General features: G+C 36.4%; 1 protein-coding gene across 2 annotated transcripts in view; it reads left to right on the forward strand.

Annotated features, from left to right (window-relative positions):
• Positions 1 to 293: 293 nt before the first annotated feature.
• The window catches only part of LOC149805626 (uncharacterized), a 63,332-nt gene continuing 37,798 nt past the window's right edge, over positions 294 to 25,827 (forward strand). Inside the window, exons 1-11 of one of the 2 annotated variants that reach the window (XM_089950261.1) lie at positions 294 to 392; positions 4,990 to 5,105; positions 5,663 to 5,904; positions 8,894 to 9,069; positions 9,760 to 9,860; positions 16,176 to 16,447; positions 17,707 to 17,871; positions 18,217 to 18,260; positions 18,946 to 18,969; positions 19,829 to 19,953; positions 24,935 to 25,255. In XM_089950261.1, the coding sequence (XP_089806387.1) occupies positions 4,998 to 5,105; positions 5,663 to 5,904; positions 8,894 to 9,069; positions 9,760 to 9,860; positions 16,176 to 16,447; positions 17,707 to 17,871; positions 18,217 to 18,260; positions 18,946 to 18,969; positions 19,829 to 19,953; positions 24,935 to 25,255 (1,578 nt within the window). In that variant the 5' untranslated portion in view covers positions 294 to 392; positions 4,990 to 4,997. Of the gene's footprint in view, positions 397 to 4,989; positions 5,106 to 5,662; positions 5,905 to 8,893; positions 9,070 to 9,759; positions 9,861 to 16,175; positions 16,448 to 17,706; positions 17,872 to 18,216; positions 18,261 to 18,945; positions 18,970 to 19,828; positions 19,954 to 24,934; positions 25,256 to 25,827 lie in introns of both variants that reach the window. The other variant, XM_089950262.1, reaches the window with a different exon arrangement.

Below are 25,827 nucleotides of genomic sequence, written 5' to 3' on the forward strand. Positions count from 1 at the left end.
CACCTGCAAATCTTTCGCGGCACACTAGCTATATATAGTTATATATAGTTATATATAGTCATATTGATATACAACTAAAAGCCATTGAGCTAAGGAAAGTATCAATGCTTAACACTAGACATCAAATCTGAAGGGTGTGGAAAACCTCAGTGAAAGAAGGCGAGGATCGACAACTGACATGAAAACAATAAATCCGTTATAACCGTCTAACCTATCAATTTGGAGAGCATAGATGGGCTTCCAGTCCAAATAATCGATACAATCCTTGATGTATAAAGTCTGGTAACTTCCTAATTCAACACATTGACCACTGAATGCAAAGAACTATGGCTCGAGAGAAACATTGATTTTCTTCAAAGTATTTTTTCTTTTGATTTTCTGAAGACGAAAAGGTAGGTAAGTTTAATTTCATATTTGTCTTGACTGTTTAAAGGCTATCAGTTCGGACATGGTTTTTCTTTGTGCCTCAACATAATAAAGATTAATTCCGTTGAATAATTGAAACTTTTATATTTAGTTCTCGAGGATATAGCAAAGATGCAAACTTTTGTATACATTGTTTTTTCATTTTTAAAGATCTACTTTATCTAATATTATCTTTTCATTACCAAAGTACAGCCCGCATTTCTCCGTCTTCTCTGAGTTTTTCCTTGTATATGGTGTTAGACTTCCAACGAGTGCTTGGTATAAGTTAAAATCTGCCTCTTCTAATTCTACTCACCTGCACATTATCATTATTATTATTATTATTATTATTATTATTGTTATTGTTGTTGTCTCCATATGCAACTCTTGTTTCTAATGAAGGTTCAGTTTTGTTGAGGTTTTTTTTACTTTCTCTTAAAACAAAAGATAAAAGATAAATTGACCTATCGGCGATTGGTGTATCGCTAAGAGCCTCGCCTCCTACGATTCTCTTGGATAGGGTTTTTATAGCACGAACTTTTATTAGGAGAGCAGTGTTTTGGACACTAGGCATTTTAGGACCATAACTTATCTCCGTTATGACGTGGAATACTAGAAATCAAACTAATGCAAAATATTATCGATATAAAAAGACAATGATAGATTTAGTTGAAATCTAATATTCCTTTGCAAAGTTCTGCTGCATAATGGAAATTTTGGATTTTAAACATAGCTTTAAAACGAATTCAGCCATATCGCAATGAAGTCTGAAGTGTGGTAGTTTATAGCGTTGTCCACCACTGGGGCAGCATGTCACAGACATGTAGCATGATACCCCACCCAGTCACATTATCCTGACACCAGGCCGACCAGTCCTAACACTAACCTCTTAATGCTGAGCGCCAAGCGAGGCAGCTGTTAGTACTATTTTTATAAGTCTTTGGTATGACTCGGCCGGGGTGGAGGAGTCATGACTTTTCTAGATAATGATATAGACAAATGGAGATCGAAATCTTTCGAGGTGTTATCAACATAATCCTGCATATCAAATATGAACAAAATCCAACAATAACCAGTAAAGTTGTCTAATGAGAAATCAAACAGTGGGAAAAAAGAGATGACGAACGGACGGACGGACAATGTGATTATTACAGACTCTGTCGACTTCCTCCAACTGAGCCCTGATAATGTGCTTTACTTTCAAATATTGTGAAATATCCTTTCCTGTACTTGAATCGTGTGGACCCCTAGATACACTTTCATTCACTTTCTGATGGAGAAATTTTTTTAAATGTACCTCTAGTTGGCACTATATAGCCACTATTGTGCTGAGATGATGTAAAACGTTACTATATACATGCCTAAATCACGTGGAAAAACTTGAGTTTGTGATATTTGTTCATATCTTTCTATATCTAGTCACACACGCGGATTATTTGCTATTGTTCATTTATTTCTATATCTAGTCACACGCGGATTATTTGCTATTTTTTCCTATCTTTGTATATCTAGTCACACATACGGATTATTTGCTATTTGTTCATATCTTTCTATATCTAGTCATACACGCGGATTATGTTGTAAGATCCATACAAATTTATTTCAACATTTTCATTTCTAAAGCATGAACTGTTTTTTATTGTATCTGGTCATAGTTTTGTTACACGTACCTCCACCGAACGAATCTTACCCCATTTACCTTTATCCTTTTGCGATCCCCACCGCGTAAAACTTTACAATTTATAACATGTAGGCAGGTCCGATAAGCAATGGAATCAGGAGCATTTTTTCGACGAATAAAGGTAAAGGTTGTTTATTCAGTATTTAATTAATTGTAAAGTTTGAATCTGCTATAGCCAATGCTCTTCCTACGAGCCAAGAGACGCATCACAAACCATGTGACTTGTTCCACACACACACACACACACACACACACGAACACACACACCAGTCTGATAAAATAAGAACGATAGAGTAACTTGATCGAGGTGCTTATTTCGTAGAGTGTGGTAGTGGAAGTACGTTGGATTTTGTGAGACTGGTAGGGGTGCATCGTGATCCGATGTCATTCCGCCATGAAAAGAGGTACGATACCACAACCCATATCAATTTAAAGTAGTGGTGATAGTTATGTTATATATCCCGAATAAGTATTTTACAATAAAAATACACATTTTAATTTGTTATTTTTTCCTTTTTCCTGGACTCCCCATAATTCTACTCACATTGTACATTGCGATAAATTCAGCGTATCAGGAGTCCCTTCAATCAACCATTATTAGACTGCAAAGAATCACAAAGAATCATATGCGATTCTGATATGCGCTTCTAGATCAGTTTCGATAAAAGTATCCCTTACCAGGAGTTGTATAATGGTGAATATTTAATAAGTGTAAATATAAGATTGCCGATTGTTGGTGTCTTCATCAAGCTAGAGTCTCTTTGGTGCAGTTCAGTTGATGTAGCTATAGCTACAATGATTAGACAGTGATTAGATAGGTCGGTAGGTAGGTAGATAGATAGATGGATGGATGGATAGGTGGTTGGATGGGTGATTGGATAGATAGATAGATAGATAGATAGATAGATAGATAGATAGATAGATAGCTCTGTAGGTAGTAGTTAGTTAGGTGGGTGGATAGATAGATAGATAGATAGATAGATAGACAAATAGATAGATAGATAGATGGGTAGGTAGATAGATATATAGGTAGGTATGTAGATAGATAGAAAGGTAGACAGATAGGTATGTAGGTAGGTAGTTAGGTAGATAGATGGATGGATGGATAGATGGATGGATGGTTGGATGGATGGATGGGTGATTGGATAGATAGATAGATAGATAGATAGATAGATAGATAGATAGATAGATGGGCGGATGGATGGATGGATGGATGGATGGACGGACGGACGGACGGACGGACAGATAGATAGATAGATAGATAGATAGATAGATGTAGTTGTTGTAGGGTTTAACGCCATTTTCAGCACACGATGGACCATACATGGCGGCCAGTATTAATGATGGAGGAATAACCCGGGATAACCCCGGAAAAAACACCGACCCACTAGATAGATGGATAGATAGATAGATATAAATTCCGAGACATCAACCCAACATTAAAATGAATTATTCATATAAGGCTATGATCAACTTTAAATGAGACAAATACTCTTAAAAAAGAATATAGAAATTTGTTATTTTTGGCACGTTTAATTTTATTTTGCATGGTAATAGTGTATAATTTTATAATTTTATTCCTTAAGACAGCGATAAAAACTTATATTGCCGGCAATTTGTGCATAGTTTGTCGTAGGTTGAAAAGAAAGATACTGAAGATCGTTTTTAATTTTTTTCAAACATTTTAATTTTTCCTCTAAATTTAAGTCCAATTTTTAATTACTTTTCACGAACAATTTTCTATTTTCTTCAAACACTTTGTTACAAATTGTGCTAACTATTTTTTTAATAGTTTTTAAAACTCGTTGCGTTTAAAATATTCCATTCAAATGTGTCGGAAAATTCTTAAATGCGGAAATATTTATTAATGGCCCTGAGTAATATGTATTTTCAAATCAATAATAACTAAAAATATATCCTCAAATAATATAAACAAAACGGGCAAAAGTAATAACTTATATATGCAATATCTGAATTTGTTACTTCATCTCTTGATGAATATTTTAAAATAAAAATCGCATGCCATTTGAAGGTTAAATATTACATATTTATCTGTCATATGTACTTTAATAAATTGAAAGGAAAGTAGCCACACCCTAAAAACGGTAAGCTGGAGAAATATAATTATGACATGTTAGTTGATATCTTTCCAAAATATTTTAATGGAAGATCTTTAACGCAAAGTAAGTGTATATAGAAAAAAAATTATAAAAAGATATAAAAACAATTTTATGAAAACCAAACATATATTAAAAACAATTACTGCAAAACGTATGATATTCCATTACAAGTTATATATTAAGCAACGTCATGACAGAAATAGATGCAAAAACTTTGCAAAACAAATCTACATGTTTTAAAAATTCTATTAAGAATGTTTCAAAACAAATGTATAACAAAACTTTTCAGAAATAAAATCTTAGAAAAAAACATTTATAAAATGTCAAACAAATTTGTATTATTCGTCATAAATATATTTTCCCACATTATTTAAAGAATTTACAAGCTTTTACAAATATTAAAAAATGTTTCGAACAATACATTACAAATATGAACAGAATGTTTTTGCAAAAATTTAGAAAAAATAATTTATAATATACGAACGATAAATTTTGAAACGCTATGTACAAATATTTTGTTCAAATTAAACAAAAAATATTTGAATTAACATTAAGTTTTGGGTGAAAAATATTTATAAAAAAAATTGACAATCCGTTATTTGTTATTAATATATATATATATATATATATATATATATATATATATATATATATATATATATATATATATATATATATATATATATATATATATATATATATATATATATATATATATATATATATATATATATATATAATTATTACATATATATATATATATATATATTGTATTTCCTGCAGCTGTGACAATGTCTCTGTTCAATGTTATTGTGTTACTGCTATCAGTGGAATATTGCTTTGGATCACACTTTAGAGGTGGTATGTTTACATGGACACCAACAGAATATCAATCACAGGTAATCTATTATTCAATGTTATGTAGTAATGAGGTCTCGTATAGCTTCTTCTTTGCTTGACTGTAATGTGAAGCGTAAATTCTTTAGCATTGCACAGTTCTGAGTATAATGTGAAACTTAAATTCGTTAGCGTGGCACAATTTTGATAACATTGCACAAAAGATACCTTATAATTATTATTCTTTACTTTTGATTGATATATATGGATTAATGTCGCTTTTAAACAAGAAAGATTTAAGATGAACACAAAAAATGGAAATAATTGTTGCATAATGTACCAACAAAAGTAGGAAACATCGTTGCTGGCTTCATTTCTCTTTGTTCCACATCAGAACACCAAAGAAAAATTAATAATAATAATAATAATAATAATAATAATAATAATAATAATAATAATAATAATAATGATGATAATAATGATAATAATAATAATAATAATAATAATAATAATAATAATAATAATAATAATAATAATTATTATTATTATTATTATTATTATTATTATTATTATTATTATTATTTTTATTATTATTATTATTATTATTATATACCAATAGATCAAGATATCCTACCGAGTGACTTGGAGAAGATCGTCTGGTCATTTCTGTAACAATACTCATATTATATCTGGGAATCTGCTCAGTGGTGAAGGACAACTTCAGTGTGTTACAGGATGCGTAGGTATCCTGTCCTACCTGAATTATTACTGTACGGATTTCAGTGAATCTGAAGACTGGACTACTGGGATTAGATCATTCGTTTACAATCTAAATACTACCTCTACAGAACTCACTTTTGGGTATGAATTCTTCATATTTGCCTCTGAATAAAAATTTTTGTTTGTTAATTTTTCATTCCTTAAAGTTTCCGTATGTAGCTGGTTGCATACAAAGCTAATTGTGTATATAGCTAACAGTGTATCTAACGTATTGCGTATATGGCTGATTGCGTATATAGCTTATTGCGTGTATGGATAATTGCATATATACCGCATTGCGTATATAGCTATTTGTGTATTTAGCGTATATAACGTATTGCCTATATAACCTATTGCGTATATAGCGAATTGGCTATATAGCTAATTGCGTATATAGCGTTTTGGGTATATGGCTAACTGCGTATATAGCTTATTGCGTATATAGTTTATTGCGTATATAGTTTATTACGTACATAGCGTATTGCGTATATAGCGTATTGCGTATATGGCTAATTGCGTATAGAGTGTATTGCGTACATAGCTAATGGCATATATGGATAATTGCGTTTAGAGCGTATTGCGTATACAGCTAATGGCATATATGGCTAATTGCATATATAGCGTATTGCGTATATTACGTCTTTCGTATATAGCTAATTGCGTATACAACGCATTGCGCACAAGCTAACTGCGTATATAGCGTATTGCCAGTATAGCATATTGCGTATATAGTTAATTGCGTATATATATATATATATATATATATATATATATATATATATATATATATATATATATATATATATATATATATATATATATATATATATATATATATATATATATATATATATATAATTGCGTACATAGTTTATTGTATAGATAGCTAATTGTGTATATAGTTTATTGCGTATATAGCTAATTGCGTATATAACTAATTCCATATATAGTTTATTGCATATATATCTAATTTCGTATGTAGTGTATAAGGTTAAATACGTATATAGTTTATTGCGTATGTGGCTAAATGCATATATAGCGCATTGCGTATATAGCGTTTTTTGCATAGAGCTAATTACGTATATAGCTAATTGTGTATTAACTAATTGCATATATAGCTTATTGCATATATAGCTAATTACGTATATAGTTTATTGCGTATATGGCTAATTGCGTATATAACGTCTTGCATATATGGCTAATTGCGTATAAAGCGTATTGCGTATATGGCTAATTGGATATATAGGGCATTGCTTATTTAGCTAATTCCGTATGTAACGTATTGCGTATATGGCTGATTGTATATAAACTTATTGCTTATATAGTTTATTGCGTATATGGCTAATTGCGTATATAGCTAATTGCGTATAGAGCTAATTGCGTGTATAGCTAATTGCGAATATAACTAATTGCGTATATAGTTTATTGCGTATATAGCAAATTACTTATAAATCATATTGCGGATATGGCTAATTGCTTATATAGCGTACTGCGTATATAGAGTATTGCGTATATACCTAACTGCGTATATGCTCATTGCGTATAAAGCTAGTCTTTAGTTCATTGCGTATATTGATAATTGCATATAAAGCTAATTGCGTCTATAGTTTATTGCGTATATTGCTAATTGCGTATATAGCCTAACGCGTTTACGGCTAATTGCGTATATAGCTTACTGCATATATGGCTTATTGGGTATGTAGTTAATTGCGTATGTAGTGTATTGCGTAAATGGCTAATTGCGTATACAGTTTATTGCGTATCTGTAATAGTTGGCGTTGTACTAATGTGTCAACAGTCTCTTGTTTAATCACAGAAAATATTATTCCAGTTTTTGAATTCCATATAAATTCTAGTAAATGTCATTGTTCATGAATTATTAGAGCACTTTTGTATTTCCAGGGAAAACAATCACTTGAATTCAATAATTTGAAGAAAAATTAAAATTCAGCCCAAACTGGACAGAACATAATACAATTTAATGTGTCAAATATTTTTAGCCCGACTGACTAGCTTTTATTAATACACCTGTTATACACCTAATTAAAATGAAAAACAGATTCCCTGATGGCGATCAAAAGTTCATCCTTCCGGAAAAAGATAGAAGTTTGTTTACTATTTGACGCATGCTTAATGACACGTAGAGTATGACCTTGACTCAACTTATTAATTCTTACTCTGAGAAAGATAATTTAAAAAATTTAAACATTTTTTTACTAAAACTTTCACTGACTTTGGAATAAGGTCAGCAACTAGATACAATGTTTCTATTAATAGTTGTTTACATCGAAAATAAAAAAAAATTAAAAAAAACTTAAAAATTAAATTATGGACAATTGCTTACATCGTAAATAGAAAATTTAAAAAATATTAAAATATAAATTCTGGACAATGTCAAACACAGTAAACAATTTACATTACATTAGCAAGTAATGGAATAAAAGAAATTTAAACAAACAAATTAAATCTGCATAACAGCTTATATAGTTAATTGTGTATATATCTAATTGCGTATATAGTTTATTGCGTAGATAGCTAATTGCATATATTGTTTATTGCGTATATAGCTTATTGTGCATATAATTTATTCCGTATAAGGATATTTGCGGATATAGCATAATGCGTATATGCCTTATTGTGTATATAGTGTATTGCCTATATGGCTAATAGCGTATAGAGCGTCTTGCATGTATAGCTAATTGCGTATATAGCTATTTCCGTATATAGCGTATTGCGTATATAGATGATTGCGTTACTCATACAAAATACTTATAAGTTCATCCACTCTTGTGGAAACGGACATAGCGACAGCAAGAAAGATACTTTCGATGGAAACCTATAGTTGAAAACGGAGCAACTATCAGCATGTGTTTTACATTTACATGTAATACTTTTTATATAGCAAATATTGCTAACGACAATAACCTTTCGAAACATCTGGTCATAAAGGATTATATTAGAGTGAAATAGTGACTAGACATATTTTAATTGCTTCCATTGCGGACTTTTAAATGTTGTATGAAGTATACCACATTACAATAGAATTGTCTCAAATCAATTTTCTTATCATCTGCTCCTTCTTTATTGAAAGATTTTCCGGTTGTTGCTGGATCCCTCTTCTAATGGGAGGAAGCTCATGGTCTTTGCAAGCAAGGGGAACTGTGAGTAGAAGAGAAGACACGGGAAAAATAAATTCTTCTCCCTCTACAAGTATATCACCGATAGTCCGAGTCGCTCATGGATGTAATGCCACAATAAATCTTCTAGGTAAAACTTTAAGCATCCAAATAACATTAAAACGTTTGCTTTCTTTCTTATGATGTAATAACAATATGTGGATCCCATAAGTTTTGTTTTTTTTGTAGTTTTTTTTTGTTTATTTTTTTTTTTTTTTTTTTTTTTTTTGCACACGTAACATATAAGTACAGCGGTGCCCTAAATTCATATTTCCCAAATAACATATAGGAATTTCACTATGCTTCTGTCATAATCTAGAATGCAAGTTTCGCTATTCATTCATGTAAATGATGTTAGAGTAGATAATTGTGGAAATGCAAAATATGGAAAGAGTTTATTATTATTGCTTCCTTGTCTAATTGATGCGGTCATCCTCCTGTTTACTTTTTTCGGTAGAACTCCTGTCATAGATAAGTGTTTTTTTTTCTCAGGCTACAAATATCCTCTGCAAATGTCAAGTCGTAGATTGAGAACGACTTGCGCAAAGAAAACTGCTCGTGTCATTTACATTTGACCCAGAATAAAGGTACATAATTAGCAACCATTGTGCTAAAACAAATACGCTTGCCCAATGTACAAAGCATTTGAAACATAGCAAACAAAATCGTGCAATCCTTATAAGACCGTTTCAGGCTCAAATAATACATTCTTTCAACATCCAAGCAAAATAAAAATAAAAACAAAAAGACAAGCAAAGCCGTATTTATTATTTCATCTCAGTCTCGGATCCTGATGGTGACACTGTACGATGTCGTTGGTCCAATGGATCTGAAGAATGTGCCGACATCTGTTTATCCTTCCCTGAAGCGGTTTTGAACGAGGTTTGTATTTCTCTATGTATCTCTCTATGTATTTTTAATGTATTAACGGTACCATAAAGGCAACTTTTGTTTCCTAATACGAAAGTTTTTTTTAAAATAAATAATACGTTTATCTCAGATATGTATTCTCTTAATAGCATGAAAAATCAACTTTCAGATAATTTCAGAAATTAAAATGTCTCTAAGGGAGCATAAGAGATTGGGAAAGCAAGGAAATATATATAAAACCATCCATGTACGATTATTGCAAAAGTGTTTTCTTTGGGGTTGGGGGTTTCTGTCATTTTAGATCTAGAGTGGTTACAGCGTCCGTATCGGATGCGGGATGTCTTGGGTTCGAACCCCGGCCGAGTCATACCAAAGACTTCTAAAAATGGTACTAACAGCTACCTTGCTAGGCGCTTAGCATTAAGAGGTTAGTGTTTGGACTGGTCAGCATGTTGTCAGGATCGTGTGATTGGGTGGGACATCATGCTACATGTCTGCGGCATGATGCCCCAGTGCTAGACATCACTTTAAACTGCCACACTGCAGACATCGTAGCGATATGACTGGAAAATTGTTAAAGCTACGTTAAAAATATAAATCACACACACACACACACACACACACACACATATTTTAGATTCATTCTTAATTTATATTAAACTCACTGCTCTTCACCACTGCAATCCACACACACACACACACACACGTGCGCGCGCACACATACATTTTATAGTTATGTATATCTAATTTGCATTGTATGCTGTCATTCGTCCATGATTATGTACATTTAATTTGATCGCCCTTTATCCATAATTTAGTGGATCAGTTTACTAATGTCTCCTCTTTTTAAACAATATATTCCATAGATAAGTCTTGTCTTTGATTTTGGAATATATTTTAATATCATTATTATTTGTAGGTAAATATCCTTATGTAGCTTGTTTAGCTTGAAACTTTCTAGAAGGAGTATTGTTTATAAATTAGGTAAATCACCCTCATCCTGGTTCAGTTATCATGTCTTTGTTTTTTTGTTTTTTTGAGGGAGAAAACAGACCTTCTGTATTCCATATCTTAACATCAGTCTTAGTGGAAGCAAATTTAGTTGTTAACACATAAACACTATTCAAGGTAATTGGTACATCAGTGCATTTAAAATTGAAATTTATTTGGAACACTACTTGAATTTACTGGAATTCGTTCGAATACTCTAATATGTTGGACTTGTGATGGAACGTTCAGGACTATTTGGGATTTGTTACGATCGTAAGGTCATAAACAAAGTGACAGAAAGAATACAAGCCAACAAATTTTGCTAAACTTAACAATTAATTTAATTATCAAAGTTATTAATGAAATATTAAGGAACGTCCAGAATTATAAATTGAATACAAAATAATCCTGAAAAAGTATATGAATGTCAGAAAAAATGAAAGGTTCCTTATAAATTTCAGAACAGGAAATAGACTGGTCCCTCACTAATCGTAATGTAGTCAATACTGCGTAGTCCAGAACTTCTTTGAATAATTTACAGTAGTTCCAGAATAATAGTGTAGTTCCAAAAATTTGCAGTTTCAATTTCCACTGAACAGCGCAAGCGAATGATTTTCCTCTCGAACAATGTCTAAGTATAATATAAAACACGTCAGCAGACTTGATGTTACAACCTGGACATCAGAAATAAGAATGACTCCAAAATAGGAATCAGTCTCATTGCTGAGTTCTTTCCTTATATATACCTACAATAGTCTATTACAAAATTATGTCGCAGTATACCCCACGTGACAGATCGTACGCCTCAATTTACCATTTCAAAATACCTATTCACGTGACATAAGTCATCCAGTAGGAATAAATTACTTCTTTTAAGATACCACCTGACTGGTCTGTCAAATGGGAAAAAGACCGAACCTCGTAAACATATTTACTAATACTTCTATTATTAGTAATTGTCAACACATGCGTAGGCATCTATTTATAGATCCTGTACACTTTTACATTCTTTGATATCTTAAAATATACCCTATATACGCATGAAATCAAGATATAAAAAAATCGCTAAAGTTTACAGTAATGAATAAAAATTAGAAATTATATACCAGGAATTTTTAACAAATATAGATATAACATAACATATTTAATTCAAAATACTTGTTTTATTTTTAAATTTTCACTTAGTATTCCATTGAAATCTTGAATTTTACAAAACTTATAGGTTTTCGCTCTTTTATGTTGCTTAGTGTAAGACCGTGGAGCTGTAACAGGGTTTATTATCAACACATTAGCAGAAAGACAGGAAAATTACATTACGCATTCATCGAAGGGGCACCTGAATTAAACAGAGTTTCAACCTGATTTTCATTTTTATGTTTTTTATTTATTTATTTTTTATTTATTTACTGATTCATTTACTTATAATTACTATTATTATTTGTAGTAGTAGTAGTTGTTGTAGTAGTACTGCTGTTTTTGTTGTTGTTGATACTGTTGATGTTGTTGTTACGACCTATATAATATAGTTATATGATTATACGGTTGCCAGGCCCCTCCACATTGTTGCTGTTTGTTGTATACAGATAGTGCTTCTATTCCCAAAAAGCTGCACAGATGTTTATGAATTAGTTTTTAATTCATTTTTTTAAATATCTGGGGGTGGGTACATTTACTAACAATGGGATAACTAATTTTTGCATGACGAAAGTTAAAGAGTAATATATGTACGATTAAGGAAATGGTCAAGTCGCTTTATATTAACCTAAACTGGTCCAAAACTGCTCCATTGGTCCAAATTTATTATATTAAAATTATAATCTATTAATTCTATAATTAACAAAATTATTTACTACAAAGTTGAACTTAAGAGAGAGAGAGAGAGACTATAACTGTTATGGCTTTGTTTGAAACTCTATGTGGCTCAAGAGGAGAGGGAATTCCGCTGAATATAATCTCGATGAAAATGTAAGAAAGAAAGTAATCTAGAAAACAGAATCGTACACTGTTTACTATACATAATCATAAAGTTTATTTTTTTTAAAAAAAAAAAAAAAAAAAAAAAAAACACCCTCACCCGGTGTGTCCCTCTGGTCTTAACGTGCTCGCCTTATCTAGCCATTGTGGGTATGTGAGAAAGCTTATCGGTAACTTCCTGTAGGTCGGTTGTTTCTTCCCAGTCTTTTCCCGGGTTTATCCTCCACCATTTATACTGGCCGACATATATAGCATATCGCGTGCTGAGAAACGGCATTAAACCCACAGGAACAACAGTTTTTATTTAATCAGAAATCACATATAGAGCAGAACAACAAAATACTATTGATGTTACTGAAATTGTCGACGGCTACTAAAACTTTGTACATCCAGGAAGTGTTTATGTTGAAATAAGCAGAACATTCGACTATATTAGGTACACGAAAAGTTTTAAAAAGATGTCATTGAAAAGTTTTCTCACTTACTGTCATGAGTGTAATATGACACTTTTCGTCAGATTTTACAATGGATTAAATGAAGGATTTTGCCCTGTGATACATGTTGCTATCTCTTTCTTACATTGGAGTTTTGCTTGTTTTGTTTTATTCTGATTATAAATATAATCATGTTTTGGAATAATTTATTATGATATAACTTTTAGAAAACAATAGAAAATAATGCATATGTCCTCATTCTTGAAATAAACCGAAGGAAAAAAAACTTTTAGTGTGAATAAAAATAAATCGAATGTTAAAATAAACCAACATGAAGATGATAGCATCTTTTTAAGTTTGCAAAATACGAATTATGCTAGAAGACACGTTAATTTGAAACTGAATGGTCCTGGTGACAAAATGTACAGACTATCGGAATATGAACGCGTAGCTGCAAACATATTACACGCAGAATCAGGCTTCCTTGGGACTATTTTACGGTATGTCATATAATGATTTGCCGAATTAAATTCGAAAAGTATATATGTATGTATGTATGTATGCATGTATGTATGCATCTGTGTGTGTGTGTGTGTGTGTGTGTGTGTGTTTGTGTGCATTTTTTGTTGTTGTTGTTCTGAGGTTTAATACCATTTTTCAGCACAAGATAGGCTATACATGGCGGCCAGTATAACTGTTGGAGGAAGAACCCTGGAAAACCCAGGGAAGAACCACCCACCCACGAGAAGCTACTGGCAGGCTTTCCCACGTATCCACGCTAGCCGAGCCTTGGACTCGAACCCACGCAGACAGAGTTGAGATGGTAGTGATCCGGAACGGTGAACGCTTTAGACCACTCGGCCAACTCGGAGTCGCCGCTTGTATGTATTTATGTATGTATGTAGGTCTCGAACCTTCCGATTGCTCCGGCTGACTGGGCGGATGAGATCAATCAGAAAATCTATCGGGCAAGAAGGCGGTTCAGCAGTGCACTGTGGAGTGCAGAGGGCACGTCGGAGCACAAAATAAGACCTGGATATAGACTGTATGCAGAGAAGTTGCCAGCCGTAACAACTTATCGTGATATTGAATCCGACTTCTGCGGCCGAGAGGGTGAGGTTGTTCCAGCGCAACAGCCTCTTCACCATGATATACTTCACGCGCAGGTTTTTCTTGTGTAACGCTCGTCACTCAAACCTCTGCGTCCTCTTTCTTTCTACTCTGCGCATCTTCAAAGTCCAATGGCGATGGAGGAGAAACGAAGCGGAGGGTAGAGGTTACTACTGGCACTCATAGTTCCAAACCTATACGGAGGCGGTCTGTGTACAAGTGGTCGTTTGTCTTTGAACCAGGAGAGCAAAAGAAGTCCGGCAGCATCCCAGGCTATTGAGCAGCCATGTTTAGGTCAGCACTGCTCACCGTAGTAAGGCAAGGGACAAGAAATCGTGTCCTAAAAATGGCCTCTCCTATAACCATATCTGGACGGATATCCGCGGTTGGCAGTTAACCCTTAATGTGGACGACACTATAAGCATGAACAAACCAAACTCATTATCGGCACATGGAACGTACGCACGCTCGTGGACAAAGAAGATATACCCAGGCATCAGAGAAGAACAGCCCTCATAGCCAGAGATGTGGGCCGATACAAGATTGACATTGCAGCTCTTAGCGAGACACGTCTAGCCATTGCAGGATCTGTCTGCGTACCCAAGGGTCGCTACACCTTCTTCTGGAAGGGGAAAACAGGAATTGAACAGAGAATCCATGGAGTCGGTTTTGCCATTCGTACTGCACTTTTGCGTCTATTTTCAGTGGTTCCTATGCATGGGAAAGAACGTTTGTTGAAACTCCGCGTCACCCTCTCTAAGTTACGGTATCTCACCTTCATCAGTTGGTATGACCCGCAGCGAAGAAGACAAGGAGACCTTCTACGAAAGTCTCGATATGGATTCAGACCAGATCGGAGCACGATCGACATGATCTTCACAGTGAGACAAATATAGAAGAATTGCCTCACAAAGGCCTTCGATACAGTCAACAGAGATGCACTTTGGGTCATATTAGCACGAATCGGTTGCCCTAGGAAGTTCATTAGGATGATCCGACTTTTCCACGACGGCATGACGGACTCGTTATTCTAAAACCGGGATGTCTCCAAGCCATTCAATGTTTCTAATGGCATGAAGCAGGGTTGTGTTCTTGACCCAGTATTAATCAACCTGTTCTTCACATGTGTCCTGAACCATGCTACACGTGATCGCCAGAAAGGAGTGTACTTAAAGTACAGACTGAATGGCTCTCTCTTCGACCTTCGGCGACTGAAAGACAGGTCCAAAACAATGGAGAAACTTATTCTTGAAGCACTTTTCGAGGATTACTGTGCTCTCATGGCACACACAGAAGCAGATCTCCAGATCATCGTTACTCGCTTCTCGGAAGCCTCGATACTCTTCGGAGTCACTATCAGTCTGACTAAGACAGAGGTACTTCGCCAACCATGTCCCAGGCACCATCGCTCTCCCCAGATTGTGTATATCGAATACACTCAACTGAAAGCTGTCGATCACCTCAAATAACTTGGAAATATGTATGTATGTATGTATGTATGTATGTATGTATGTATGTATGTATGTATGTATGTACGTATGTATGTATGTATGTATGTATGTATGCATGTGTGAGTGTGTACATATACATATGAGTATTATTATCTGGAGATGGGTGGGATGTCGTTGCACCGTGTGCAAGCAATAGTTTTTCTTTCAAGAACTAGTCACATTCTGAACTAAAGTATATAGTCTTGTTTTATACAAATATTTTACACCTCCTCACGTTGATAGCCTATCCAAAAAATACTTTCAAATATGTAATGTAACGTGTAGAAGTGAAGATATATGTTCCAAAGAAATACTGCAATGTGTTATAGGAGACGTGCACCATATCATACCAAGCGACCAAAAATGCAGGCTATTACGTAGTGGCCGTGCAAGTTGAGGACTTTCCAGCAACTGGAGGCACTGTTCCCTACAGCAGCGTTCCAATACAGTTCTTGGTAGATGTTTATTCAACGAGTCAGGGGTGCTACAATCTACCAGAATTTATACCACCTACAAGAGCTGATCAAGATGTTGTGTACATTAATGTCAATAAAGCTTACTTTGATAAAATCGTTGCCATCAGCAACGTCCAAACTAAAAGGTATACTAGTATCAAGACTATTAATTAGTATCAAGCCAATTAATTAGTATCAAGTCTATTAATTAGTATCAAGTCAATTAATTAGTATCAAGCCTATTAATTAGTACAAAGTCTATTAACTAGTATCACACCTATTGATTAGTATCACACCTATTAATTAGTATCAAGCCTATTAATTAGTATCAAGTCTATTAATTAGTATCACACCTATTGATTAGTATCAAGCCAATTAATTAGTATCACGCCTATTAATTAGTATCAAGCCTTTTAATTTGTACCAAGCCTATTAATTAGTATCAAGTCTATTAATTAGTATCAAGCCTATTATTTAGTATCAAGTCTATTAATTAGTATCAAGCGTATTAATTAGTATCAAATCTAGTAATTAGTATCAAGCCTATTAATTAGTATCAAGCGTATTAATTAGTATCAAGTCTATTAATTAGTATCAAGCGTATTACTTAGTATCAAGTCTATTAATTAGTATCAAGCGTATTAATTAGTATCAAGCGTATTAATTAGTATCACACCTATTAATTAGCATCAAGCCTATTATTTAGTATCAAGCGTATTAATTAGCATCAAGCGTATTAATTAGTATCAAGCCTATTAATTAGTATCAAGTCTATTAATTCGTATCAGGCCTATTATTAACTTTGTCACATCTTCTGTATTTTCTAAATGCCTTTGCCTCTGTTAGTTTTCTATTTGCACTTCTATGTTAAACTAAGGTAACTTATGAATTGTATTGTTCAACATTATGGTTTTTCGTTTGGTTCTGATATACAAAAAGGATTTGATTGATGCTTTGTCGCAGTTTCTTAAAATTTTTTATTCTCATGCATTTTTGAACAGTGTAATATCTACAGCAATATTGATACATATATAAGGAATGAGCAAATATAACAATGGGTTTTTTTTAGAAGATCGATTTTTGCACATATATCAGTAAGGTGATGCCGTCGACTTGACGAGCTTTCAGTCTGGTAGGAATTTTCAAGCATAAATGACGAAGATGTAATATATCAGCGTTCTTCTCCTATATTTATACGAATCAGTACTTGCATGAAAGACGAATATTACACAGAGTCGTTGTTAAGACTAACACCTACATTAATTTTTTTCTGAAATATCACTGCTGGTTCTAACACAGAACATAAACTTTTCTTTTTATTGAAACAATGACCAAGTGATTAGCATCCCTTATTTGTCTTTAATGATGTGTATCTGGTTTGAGATAAGTAATGATTTATCTTCAGAATTGTTGAGATTACAACAGTCTCCCCGAGCGGTTTCATAAAATCTAATTTGGCCGAGTATTCCGACGTGCCAGGATCGTGGTATGTCAACATCACCTGGACGCCTTCTACTTCTGATGCAAACAAGATGCACATCTTCTGTTTTACAGCTACCGATGAACTGCGGTAATTAAGTGATTTTATATTATTTCCCCGCCGAGACTTCGTGCCTTTTCAGCCAGGGACTCGATTGCTTTCTGTTTTAAAAATTTGTATGTAATTTTAGAATCACCCTTAGGCAAATATCACGTTGGGCTAAATTTAGCAGTTTATTGCTATCCCAAATGAATGTTTCACCTGACTGGACACTCCTACCTTTATCCGATATACATTATATTAAGATGGTTACTTACATAGCTGGAATATAGCACAATACTTTACACCTATAAATGCAAATCAATGATGAGAAAGACATTTCAATTTACTTTTGTATTTTATGCAAGTTTAAGGTCTACGAACTTCTCATTGCAGACTAACTAGTCAACAACGATGTATCAATTTAATTGTATCACCCGGTGAGTACATACATACATACATGCATAGATACATACATACATACATACATACATACATACATACACGCTCGAACATACACAAATACATACATGCACCTATCTACCTGACTACCTACCTACTTACCTACCTACCTAACTACATACATACATACATACATACATACATGCACACACACATACATGCATACCTCCATACCTCCATACATACATACCTCCATACATTCATACATATATAACATGCATACATACATTCTTACATACATACATACATACATACATACATACATACATACATACATACATACATACATACATAAAGAATTATATGAAAAAACAGTTTACATTTAATGCATTTAAATTTACTATCATTCGTAGTATAGTTTCTTATATTTTGTTCAGTAAGTACATGTATTTGAGATGATGCCGTAAACGTCGTAAACAAATCCAATCAAAATTTCAGGTCCACCTTACATCGCTAAGCACTTCAAATTCCAGAACTTGGCTTCAAATTTTGCTGTTTATGCGAATCCATTTTTATAGGAGCGTTATAGTGTTATGTATTTGTTTATTAAGAAAATCATAACATTTTATTGTGGTCATTTCACATTTATCTCAACGTTATATTTATGTTCTCAATTCTTGTATTGTTTTCAATGTAATATTCATAACTTGTACCTATTTTCAGATGTCGTTATAGACGGATCTGAAGGTAAGAGTCAATACTTAATTACATGGTACGTTACATATTGAATAAATTGAACATAATATGATATTCTATTTTTAGGAAGGTCTAAACATTCTACTTTCAGGAAAGTATGACCTATTATTGTCAAGGCGTACTTTCAAGAGTTGCAATAACTTTTATATTGTTTTATGCTAATCGACAATAAATATCAAAAGTATACAATTGTTCTGAGTCTATGGAAATGTAGCCATCCTGGCCATTTTGGCATCGCTGTCAAGAAAATGTAACTGTTGAATACAAGTATCAAAACGTTTGCCCTCTTTTGTCCGCCTTTTTTCCATGATACACTTATCAAATCTGTTTAGAATTTGCACTTAGGAAAGTTTTGTGGTACGCAGAAAAAAAATGGTATTATTGTTAGAAGGAATAAACATCATACGGAATCTGATTCTAGAAACTATATTGAGGCACCAGTTCATTTATTTGAATCCCATACAATGAAATGGTCAACAAAAATTATCATGCCCACTTTAGTTTAAAGTTTCACGCAATACCATGATGAAATAATAAGTCCTTACAAATTGGTATTCCTATTTTTCATGGAACATGGAATATGACAGTGTCTCGGCTACAATTGATAATACCAAGTTTGACTGCATAAATTACTTGAATACATGAAGATATTATGCTGTAAATATACCGTACAGAACAAATGGAATGGGTTCTTTAAAGATTCTTACATTATTATTAGTATTATTATTATTATTATTATTATTATTGTTAGAACTTCGACTATTTATCAGTATACATGAAAACTATATGATAGCCTTATACGGAAAATACAAAAATGAATACATGCAGTTCTTTTAATGACATATTTCAGCACTGCAGTTTCAGTATGGACCTGCAATCGGGGATACTACCGTAGGAGTCCATGACGGAAAATGCAAACTTGTTTCCAAAGAATACACATTTCCGATATTCCGTTTGACTCATTCAAAGGTTTTTGTAAGTATATTTTCTTTCTTCACCGAATAATTTCATAAATATTTTAGCAGAAAGTAGCCATAAATCTTAATTCTCAGAATGTATGATTTTAAGACAGTTTACGCATCTTGCATACTTAATAGTTCACAAATTTAAGTCACTGTATGTAAAATAGCCACTTAAAAAAATTGTGACTAAAGTTTAAAAAAAATTAAAGAACTATAACTGTGTTTCATAGTTAAAGAAAATACAATCAGTTGCTAGCAAATTTGAGAAGGTAATATATTTCTCGTTAATACTTTTATTTCTCTTGTATAATCTGCTTCAATGTATGTTCTAGGTCTGTAGAGAGAGAGAGAGAGAGAGAGAGAGAGAGATGATGATGTTCTGTTCAGTCTAAAAGAGTCACGTCAATTAAAGTCCTCAATTTTTCTTTCAGTTAATATATGCATCACACCCATTCCAATTTTTTCTTCATTCATTCATTCATTCATTCATTGGCGACTCATTCTCGAAAGACCATGCGAACAACGCCCTTGGGGTGTTGTCTGTCTCTGTTGGCATCGTCTGCTGTGGCTGTGCAGGCCTATACGTGAGTGACAGTCCCTATTGCAGTTGGTACAGACATACTGGGAAGTCTGCGTTACTGTGGTTGCTGCTGCGTTCTTCTTTCTCTTACGTTTCTCTGCCGCCAACTGGCCTCTCCTCGCATCAGCGACTGATATGCCATTGTTTACCATCAGTCTCCAGGTGCCTCGGTCCTCGGCCAGCTCTTCTCAGCCATCCGGTGAAATGTTGCATGCCTTCATGTCCCTCTTGCACACAACTTTGAAACGGAGTGAGGGGCGTCCGACTCTTCTCATGCTAGTGGCCAGCTGTCCATATAGGATGTCCTTTGGCAGCCTTCCATCCTCCATGCGTGGGATGTGTCCCAGCCCTCGAAGGCGGCGTTTAATCAGCAACGAGTACATGCTGCGGGTACTTGCACGCTGAAGGATCTCGCTGTGTGGAACACGGTCTTGCCAGCTGATTTTCAGGATACGTTTTAGGCACCGTATATGGAAGGAGTTGAGCCGGCGTTCTTGCCTCTTGTAGGTACTCCAGGTCTCACTTCCATATAGAAGGGTGCTGAGAACGCAGGCCTGGTAGACTCGGACCTTGGTGTGCTGTGTCAGCGCGTTGTTTTCCCACACCCTCTTCGTTAATCAAGCCATGATGGTGTTTGCCTTTCCAAGCCTTCTGTCCAACTCCATATCAATCGAGAGAGTGTTGCTGATGGTTGACCCTAGTTAGGTAAAGTTGTTGACTGCTTCCAGGGTGACACCGTTGATTTTGATGGAAGGGGCAATGGTGGTATCTTGCACACTGACATTTGTTTTTTCCAAACTGATGGTGAGACCAAACTTCATGCAGGCATCAGCAAAACGGTCTCCCAGTCTCTGGAGGGCTTCCTCGGTGTTGGCCACAAGAGCGGTGTCATCTGCAAAAAGCATCTCCCTGATGAGCACAGCTCTCACTTTGGTCTTTGAGCTCAGTCGTGCCAGGTTGAACAGCCTCCCGTCGGACCTGGTGTGTAGATATATGCCATCCGTGGACGTGTCGAAGGCGTAGGACAGGAGCAGGGAGAAGAAGATCCCAAAAAGTGTTGGTGCCAGCACGAAGCCCTGCCTCACGCCGCTGTTAATTGGGAAGGAGGTTGAGGAGGATCCATCATACAGGACTGTTCCCTTTATATCTGCATGGAAAGAGATTATCATGCTGAGGAGTTTTGGGGGGCAACCAATCTTACTGAGAAGTTCAAAAAGGCCCTTCCTGCTGACCAAGTCAAAGGCCTTGGTGAGGTCGATAAACATCATGTAGAGTGGTTGACCTTGCCCTCTGCTCTTCTCTTGGAGTTGTCGTAGTGAGAAGATCATGTCTGTTGTCGACCTGCCTGCTCTGAAGCCGCACTGTGATTCCGGGTACACACGGTCCGCCAGCAACTGCAGCCTTTTGAGTATGATGCGGGCGTACACTTTACCAACGACACTAAAGAGCGAGATCCCTTTGTAATTATTACAGTTACTGCGGTCGCCCTTGTTTTTGCAAAGGGTCACAATTGTGGCATCTCGCATGTCTTGGGGGACTACTCCTTCCTCCCAGCAGAGGCAAAGTAGCTCGTGCAGTGGTTTAATCAATGTTGGTTTTCCACGTTTGATAGCTTCGGGCGGGATGCTGTCACTACCTGGTGCTTTGTCGTTTGGATGGGAGTCGATTGCTTTGCTGAGCTCCTCTAAGGTTGGAATTTGTCGAGCTCTTCCATGGTGGGCTGATTCTTTATGCTGCTGAGGGCTGCATCGGTGACTGACGTTTCTCGGGAGTATAGCTCTGAGTAGTGCTCCACCCATCTGGCCATCTGTTGCCCACGGTCTGTGATCTTCTCTCCCGTCAGAGATTTCAGGGGAGCGACCCATTTCACTGTAAGGCCTAGAGCCTTCTTGATGCTACTGTACATACCTTGGATGTGTCCGGACTCGGCACTGCGCTGGATCCCTTCACACAGTTGTTGCCAGTACTCGTTCGCACACATTCTAGAGATGCGTTGGGTGTTACTTCGGGCACTTCTGAGAGCAGCAAGCGTCCGTTCATTAGGGCATTTTTTGTAAGCTATGAAGGCTTTTCGTTTATCCTCGATTTGTGGTTCCATCCTTGATAGGTGTGCATTGAACCAATCCTGGCTGGGTCGTTCCTTCTTGCCAAACGTTGACTTATTTTTACTGTAGATGGCATCCTTCATGGCGTTCCACTTGGCTGTAGCGTCGTACTCAGGCAGGTCCTGGAGAGCCTTGTCCAGGGCGGACACATACTCCTCCACCTTGGCAGGGACTGACATCTGCGCAGTGTTTATGCGAGGACGTCCTTTTGGTTTTGAGCTGTGTAGTATGTGTGGCTGTAGTCGCACTATGCTGCTCACGAGGGCATGGTCGGAGTCGCAGTCTGCACTGTGGTAGGTTCTGGTGGAGAGGACGCTGTTAAGGGCAGAGCGCCTGGTGATGACCAAGTCGAGTTGGTGCCAGTGATGAGATCTGGGGTGTTTCCATGACACTTTGTGTTGTGGCTTACACTTTGTGACGCACAGGCCATGGTAGGTGCATAGCTTCAGCAGTCTCTGACCGTTTTCGTTGGTCTTTCCAGTGCCATGATATCCGAGGCAGGTAGGCCATGACTCGCGGTCCGCACCTACTCTGGCATTAGAGTCGCGGAGGAGGAATAGTGGTTCGCTTTTGGGGCATCCTCTGATGTGTTCGTCCAGCTGCCCATAGAAATGATCCTTCGCGTCTTCTGACGACGTGAGAGTTGGGGCGTAGACACTGATGATGTTGACAGGACCTGAAGCAGTGGTGAGGCGGATGGACAAGAGACGCTCAGTGCCCCCTGTGGGAGGTTCAACCGAGGCTAGGAGATTGTTTTTGATGGCAAAGCCCACTCCGTGCTGGCAGGGCTCCTCAGGTTCTCGGCCCTTCCAGAAGAAGGTGTAGTTTTCCTCTCTGAGGGAGCCACTAGAGGCGAGCCTGATTTCCTGGAGGGCAGCAATGCTGATATTTAGTATGGTGAGTTCGCTATCGATGATGGCCGTCTTTCTGGTGTCGTCTACTTCTCTGAGGTCGTCGGAGATGCCTGTACACATGGTGCGTACATTCCAGCTTGCAAATCGAAGAGCTGGAGTCTTCTTTATTGGTTTCTTGTTTCTTTTGTCTGGTGTGGGATTACCGTCTACTTGTCATGCTGAACAACACACTGAGCTCCAGACACCCACTGGAGCAGGCAGACGATGGCGGTCAACACCTTATTGACCGGGGGCTGCCCGTCTTGAGGCGGGAGATAGTTGGCCAGTGGGTCACTAGGATCCCTCCCACCGTCAAAGCTGACCCGTGGCGCCCCTTCCCTACGCCAATCGGGTGGGACTTATAACCCGTAAACTGTCAGCTTCCGTGTTGTTTCCTCACTCAGTAGCGAGACTGGAGTGTCCTCTTCAGGGCGTAAACCTGGGCGTGGAGTATGGAGATCCTGGGCTGCCCAGACGTCAGGATCCCCCTCTCGACCTTGCTGGTGGGTCCAAAGGAATGCTGAGCATGACATTTGGCACCAGTTTGGATGCAGGAGCTGCCTGAAGGAGGTTGTAGTCGACCCACAGCCGCCTTAGGAGCTCCACTCCGGATTTTCTGTATGGGTTTACTCCCATAGCCTTTCCTTCTCCCGAAGATATCCACAAGGCAGTGGAGCCATAATCCAATGGCTGGGACTTGGTGGGTTTTGAATCAGAGTTTCCTTCTCCTAGATGAACTGCCTGACAAGGCTAACGAGCTTCATCTGCCCGGGTTTGGAGTCAGAGTTTCCCTTCTCTTAGACTGGTTGCCTGACAAGGCTAACGAGCCCAGTCTGCCCATCCAGTTATACCGCCGGGCACTCGGTCGCGCCACACAGCAGGCTCTGTTTAAACAGGGGGCCTTGCGTGAAGGTGCAGCTGTGGGCACAATAATGTAGGAGAGACCATATGCAAGTAACCTCCTGCCACGCGAGACATTGGTCCTGCGCCGATCACTACACCTGGGAAGGAGAGGCTATGAGAGACGCTTCACTTTCCTTTGGCAAGCGGGACGTCAGGCCCAGGCCACTTTCCTTTGGCAAGCTGGACGTCAGGCCCAGGCCTCGCACACCCCCCTTTAGATTTATCTCATCTCATCACATGTAAGCGCTTAGATTTCTTAAGCATAAATTCAAGTAAGATAGTGTTTGTTTCGGAGAGGAGATTAGTTCAGACTTAAATTTTATTCAGCAACTATGTTTCATTTGTACGAATTATTATAGTTGGAGTTACTAGAAGATATACATTCCCTTGTGTCATCAAAATAGAGGTCAGTAGTTTCGTTCTATGTTACGTTTGAAATCTATATGATGTTACTTCTCGTGCATACTCTTATGACATCTAAACATAATATATTTGTATCTTGTCGTCTTAAAGGTCTGCATCACCGGTATCGTAACGTTTGATGAGCCTTTTGAATCACCTGGGACAATTGATGGATCGGATATGAAAAGGAGAGCCATCCTAGCGCCATATTTTTCTGATATAGACAAAGACAGCTGGAAGTATGGAGGGAATGTGTACTACCATGTCCATAATTCACTGAATAGTTTTATTAATGACTCTTCTAACGTACAGACTGCCATAGAAATGATACGAAAAATTCATCGAGATGTGGGACATTTTGAAGCCCAGTATGCTTTGTTTGTTACCTGGCATCGAGTTCTTCCATCCAGGGCAATCAACCGTCATAATGAGGTAGGACAATACGAGCGCTTTGAAGAAAAACACAAGAATATTTATGTAAACGTCTAGGTAGCGGATACAAAAATGTCAGCGAAAAAAGAAAATCAGTAATACAAACCATATGGCGAATAACAATCCTTTCAAGTGCACCGGATCCAGCAAGGGATCACGTGTGTCAGGGATTGATTAAGATAAATGCAATAAACTGACAACAAACAGTGTGAAACTCATATCTAGCTAGCCTAAGCGCTTTCGATTCTTTAATGAGTCTTTTACAAAACATATACAAGAAAAACAAATTAAACATAAAATCGTTTATGTTTGCGAAACGTTACATGGCTGTTTCACCAGGAATTCAATCTTTCAACTTTATTATGCTTTAACTAGTTTATTTCAGCTTGTAGTTGATACTGAAAAATATTTGTATTGACCTAGAAATTGATGAGCCATAACGACGTCTGTTATTTTATGTAAATTTATGTAAGCGCAAATTATATACCGGATATTTCATTGTTATAGTAGTCGTAGGCTATTAAGACGATTTAGAGAATGTTTTAAAAGAAAATGTGTCGGCCTCAAAAGAT

The sequence above is a fragment of the Sinohyriopsis cumingii genome, chromosome 2, assembly GCF_028554795.1.
Source record: "Sinohyriopsis cumingii isolate HCF-2022 chromosome 2, ASM2855479v2, whole genome shotgun sequence".
In the NCBI taxonomy this organism is placed as follows: Eukaryota; Metazoa; Mollusca; class Bivalvia; order Unionida; family Unionidae; genus Sinohyriopsis; species Sinohyriopsis cumingii.